At 33.8% G+C, this 6,235-nt stretch overlaps 1 protein-coding gene across 1 annotated transcript; it reads right to left on the minus strand.

The window, feature by feature from the left end:
* Positions 1-3,006: 3,006 nt before the first annotated feature.
* On the minus strand, positions 3,007-4,096 carry LOC136201257 (protein PHOSPHATE-INDUCED 1-like). The gene has a single exon (XM_065991882.1). The coding sequence runs from the start codon at positions 4,052-4,054 to the stop codon at positions 3,128-3,130; it is 927 nt and encodes a 308-aa protein (XP_065847954.1). The 5' UTR covers positions 4,055-4,096; the 3' UTR covers positions 3,007-3,127.
* Positions 4,097-6,235: the final 2,139 nt, after the last annotated feature.

A 6,235-nucleotide genomic window follows, 5' to 3' on the forward strand; every position in this document is an offset into this window, starting at 1 on the left:
AACAAGATATATAATGGAAAGTATAGACATATTAGCTTAAGACATTCGTATGTATGACAATTAATATCAAATGGGATTATTACTGTCGTATATGTTAAGTCTTGTAATAATTTGGCAGATCCTTTCACAAAAGGACTTCCAAGGGAGATAGTATATAAAATGTCCAAAGAGATTGGTTTAAGACCTATATGATTACATCAACAACAACAGAAACCCAACCTATATATAGTATTATCACTATGTAAAGGTTCAATGTGGTAAAAACAAGTTGTTGATAACTGATTGATATACTAAGTATAATAATAAATTAGATAGTATATGATTATTAGGGTGAGTCTTAGACTCTTAATGAAGCTTCATGTGTTGTATTTGAACTTCACCTATATGGACATAAGGAGTGGTTCCGCTCTTAATGAAAGTGTGGTCTACTTTTATAATTGTCCATGAAGTCTAGGATGAGCGCATGGCCATAATAGTGCTACCATTTCTATGAACGCACATTTATATAGAAGTTATGTGTGTGATACTTCCGGTATAACAAAAGGGATTATGGCTCAAAAGCGGCAAGCCGCCATTAATTTTATTTTTCCTTGAAGTGTTACACTAAGTGGAGGTCCAAATCGCAAGATACCGACATTTATGCATAACTATAATGAGATTTGTTTAAACACCAATACATAAAGACTAAGTGGGGGATTGTTAGATATTAGTCTTTGATATTGATGTTGTGGAAATTCCACATGGAAAGAATAAGAAGGAAATCTGTATTTTATATTGTCTAAGAGACATCTGTATGTCTGGAGACATCTATATTTTGGATAAAGATAAAACAGTTTTATAACTGTTTTGACAACCAACTTTTTGGCTATAAATATCCTCAATCCTTCATACCTTTTCACTTACTGTTTTTAATTATTCAAATACGTTCATAGGGAAATTAGTGAAATTGCTATCATTAATTTTATGTTAGGGAAATCCTAGAGGAAACTTAGTCAGAAACCCAATAGCAATTGATAGTGGGGGCTAATATTTCCTTAAGGACAGTGATTAATCACGTCCCTATTTTATGTTTGTGATCTCATATTTCTAACAATCACCGATAAGAATTCTTATGGGACGAAAATGGAGATAAATTTATCTCCCGTGACAGGGATGGTGCGGGGATGGGGAATGTTATCCCCGTCCCGTGGGGACGGGATTCCCCCACGAGACGGGGATGGGGATGGAGATGGGAAATGAATTCCTCGCCCTGCCCTGTCCCGCGCCGTTTGCATCCCTATTTAAGACATTAAGATACATTCCATCTCCAACAATATGTTTCATACCCACTACTTTTTTTTATTACTAAACTTACTATTTATTGATATATTTATCAAATATGAAAATTTAAATATATTTATGAAAATAAATGAACATATAACAAATTATTGTAAATAATTATTTATATAAATTTAAATGATTATTTTTCAACGGTTTTATTTTGTCGACTATATCCTAACAGTTTGAATTTGAAGAGAAATGAAAGAGCAAAACGAGGAGGGGAGAGGAGTGAAGGAAAATAATGAAATATAGAGATGAGTGAGACTTCTTAATAAAAAGCAAAAAAGACTCTTAATAATTCGAAAACAAGTTAAGAAATTATTGGATTTGGATTCCAACAATACAGAGAAATAAGAGGATATGAATATAATTATATTATTGTATGATGAACATTGTGTATATGACCTCTATTTATAATTAGAGAGAAAGATCTAGATATAATAGAGATAAGGATGACATCTAAGTGACAACGTGACAATAACTTTGTCTGTTTATGAATCCAGATATTGATCACAAGAAATCCGACTATTATGTTCTAGACTAAAGTAATGAAGTGATTATCGAAACTTCTTATGATGTTATATAAATCCTTCAAAGACAAAGGAACGTTTTACCAAATCTCCAGTTAGGGATACTATGATGCTCAAGTTAGTTCTTATTTATAAAAAGGAAAACAAGAAAACTTAGAAAGTGATATCACGAGAGCTATAGTCACATATCTTTGTCTCTGGAATAATACCCATTTATATATGAGTGGAGACTCCTAGTCCGAATATGAGTGGAACTAACTTTATATCGGGTAAGAAAAAAAAAGTCAAGAATATCGGTCTACCTTATCAATTGACGTTAAAAACTCCTAATTAAAATAGAATTCTTTTACCACAACACTATAGGGGAGAAGAAGCTTCGAGAAGTCAGTATATGGTATTTACTTGGTTAATGTGAGGGAAGGACCTGGTTAAATCTTGGCCTTGATCCCTTATTTTAACTTATGTTATTACATACTCACCTCTTCATAAGTTTAAAGTAGATACTTTATATTCTTAGTTAATGTATTGTTTCACTTTAAGGTATTTCTTTCAATAAAAATGTGACATATGACCGATGTATACTCGGGAATGTGAAATGTTGACATGATCCTATAACGAGAATGTAGGTAGGTGCAGTTTCTCTCCACAATTCTCAAATTTTTTTTTCTACAATTTCAAGTTTTGAGTAAGTTTTTTGAATTCTTTCTTCTTCCTTCTTAATTTCAAAAAATGGATGAGAATAAATTTTTCTCTAAAGCTAAAAATAAGACTCATAAGATTAATAAGATGGCCTCCATTATTACCTAAGCGACTTTTCACATTATCTCAAGCGCTGATTATAAGCTTCATGTGTTAATATATTTATTATTTATAGTCCTCTCCGGTTTTTAGCAGTGTGGATGAATCGGTTTACAAAGAGATCTGTCTGATATTTGCTGTAAATGATTTAACAATCACACTTGTTTTGTTCTAACCAACAACGCTATACAGTTTACCCTTCTTTTTTTGTTCATTGAGTTTCGATTCTTGACTTCTCGTGTAAAAATAATAATAATAATTGGTCTCAATGTTTTACTTTTCCATTTGATCCAAACAATATAGTTCAAGTGTGACAGTATATATGGATTGCACAATTTCAAAATAATTCCAATAAAAGTGTCTGTAAACTTCAAAATATCATTTATAAGAAATCATTACAAATTAATTAATATATGCGAAACAAATGAAAGAATGAAAGAATTGTATTACAGTATACAAATAGAATATGTATATATGAACTAAACTAGAGTAGAGCAAGATTGAGAAGATGGATCCAACAAAGCAGGAACTAGATATTTCCTTCCATTAACACCATGAGCATTATAGCTTGCACCAGTGGTTGAATCCATCATCAAATCACCAGCATAACCCGGATAAGCACCCTTTCCATAGATACCTGTACAAGCAGATGCAGCCTCTAAAGGAGCCTCTTTAGGACCCTGATAGAACCCATTCCCAAACGGGTTCGTCACAGTTCCAGCCAATAGACTAGCCAAATTAATAACCATTCCATCTAATCCCACATCGTTATTCGGTGCAACCAAAGGCGCGCTCTGTGGCCCATAAATAGGCTGGTGAAATGGCCACGCGCATTGTCCCGGGCACTGTGTCTCCGAATTCCCAACCCAAATGTAAGCGAATTTGGAGTTTTTGATCTTAGAACCTGACCCATGTGTCCCACATCTGCTAGAACAGAATCCTTCTACAGCTACATCAGATGCTGTTAAAACAACATTAATCGCATACTTATCCCCACCCCTTTTCGCTAATTGAACGATTTGGTTATTTGTGAGAGATTTGCCTAGAGAATAGGTTTCGTCGAGGATTTGAGTAGTACCCAGAGAGAGGGAAAGAGAGGAAGTCGATTTTGAGTTAACAAGATGGTAATATTTCTCAGTGGCTTTCCACCAACTAGAAACAGATGGCTTTTGGGGTTCAACTTTTTCTAGGGATGTGATGAAATCAGAAACAATAGCTCGTTGAGAAGGTTTGAATTTGCCATACCAAATCAAATTGACAGAAATTTTCCCCCTAAGAAGAGGGCCATGGTGGTACTGGAACAAAACGGTGTCATCGATGAGTAGCCTAGCAGAGGAATTAAGCTGAAACAGAGAGACAGCAAAAAGTAACTGGAGTAAGAAATGTGAAGAAACAAAGGAAGCCATTGATAAGAACTTAAGAAGAGTTGAAGAAGAAGATTGGAATGAGAAATAAGAGAAGGGGAAATAGGTTTTTATATAGAGAGATCATAACTGAGAAGATGCTACGCGGAAATTGGGAAAGGAATGGCCAATGGTTGTTTAGCTGGACAACTGCTGTAATTTCTCACATACCGAAAGCGATGGAACTCAAAATTACGGTAGTTGGCCAGCTAACAAGCTTTTGCAACTATATTTATTTGTCTCTTTGATTAATTAATACTATAACAGGAGTGAAAGGAATTAAAAAATGAAAATTAAAGGAAAAGAAAAGTAACGCCAACTTTGTTTTTCATTTTTCTATTACTGTAATAATTTTTGGGATAGTCTAAATTGATCTTCTAACATTTTCAAAGTAACGTCAATTTTATTTTTCATCAAAAAAAAAAAAAAGCGAATTGATTTATGGTTGTGTGACCTAAAAACAACTAAAAACACCTAAATTTAATAAAAAAATTCTCAAATTTAACCAACATTTTAAATCACTCAAATTTTTAAAAAAATACTATATAAAAATATGATATATTTTATAAAAGTAGCAGGTAAGATAAACTACTGGTAAGAGAAGCAATTTTATATCAGTCATAGATAATTGTTTGGATCATATTCTCATTCTATATCCATTTAAACAAGGTTCGAATTACTCCTATTAGAGTCAAGTGATGTCTCATTTATTTCTATGAAGGAAATGATATCCTTCTAATAGAGGTGGCAATTTCTGATACGAAAACACGATTAGAGAGCCAATCCGACTGACACGACATAATTAACACGAAAATCATTTTTCTAGTATTTATAGTATATAAAACCATATGGAACATAAATATGAGATAACAGAGAGACAGTAAAAGTGTCAAAAAGTGACAAGATTGCTATAAAAAAAACAATATTTTTCTCTTCAATACAATATACTCTTTCAAACATCTTCTACCTCACCAAATATTGTATGCTTCTTATCGGAGATGCTCTAAACCAAATGATTAAATGATTTTAGTTAACAAATTAATATGTAGAATTAGAAAAGTTTGCAAAATGAATTTATGTGAATTGAAGGAGGGTGGAAGTTGGTTGCTAAATCATTTTTCACATAAATAAAATACATTCTTTTCTTTAAAATAAAATAAAAAGGAAAGGGACAGACAAACATTCTAACTAAGTGGCAACTCACAAGGAAAAATCAAATTAAACTCTAATCATTAACTGGCCCATATTTGAATGCTTACGAAGTCCAATACGGGACGCGGCGCCTTTACCCCACAAAGTGGGCAAAGTCACCACACCGTCCAAGCCAACTATAAGTTCACCGACTCTACACTTGAACGCGCACTAGGAGAACATTGGCCTCTGCATGCAACATAAATAGAGGTATGCAAGCAAGGAGCAGTTATTACATGGTCCCAATATATTATGTAAATATTGTGTCTATTTAAATTTAACATTGGGTTATTATATAGTTTGTTTATTTTTTCAAAAACAAACTAAACATAACCTAACCCACATAAATAATATTTAATTAATAAAATTTTAAATATTATATTTTTGAAGAGAAAAACTCAGAACTTTATTAAAAAGAAGAACTGTCTTTTAGAAGTACAGACTCCAAGAAACTCGGACAAACTAAAGAAATAAACGGATTAGCATTGAAAATGGCACTCCTAACTAAAGTATGAGCTGCTCCATTCAAAAAGAAACCTGATAATCAGGTCTACTTAATAGAATTTGTTGACAATTCAAAATGGTGCTTCCGAATTCAGAGAGATCCTGCGTCGAGGCTCCGACTGCGTTCGCTACTATTTTTGAGTCAGTGGAGAAATCAATGTTTGTGAAGTTCATCTGCTGGGCCCAGTACATTCCTTCAAGTAGAGCCAGAGCTTCGAGAAGTTTAACCGGATGCGAGCCCATGGTTGAGCTGCTCCTACACGCTACAAATGTTCCAGCTTCGTCTTGGATAATTGCTCCCCACCCATACGATCCGCAGGAGCTGAAGACGACAGCGTCTACGTTGCAAGCCAGCCTGCCAGGGGGCGGTTTAGTCCATTGAAAAACTCCAGATTGTTGTTGTTCCGTCCGTATCATTAGAGTGTTCTGCTGCAACTTCCATTCAGAAAAAAAAATTAAGCCCAAGCGAGACCGCAACCTCAGGCAAAT

This window comes from Euphorbia lathyris, chromosome 7 (assembly GCF_963576675.1).
Source record: "Euphorbia lathyris chromosome 7, ddEupLath1.1, whole genome shotgun sequence".
NCBI classification, from domain to species: Eukaryota; Viridiplantae; Streptophyta; class Magnoliopsida; order Malpighiales; family Euphorbiaceae; genus Euphorbia; species Euphorbia lathyris.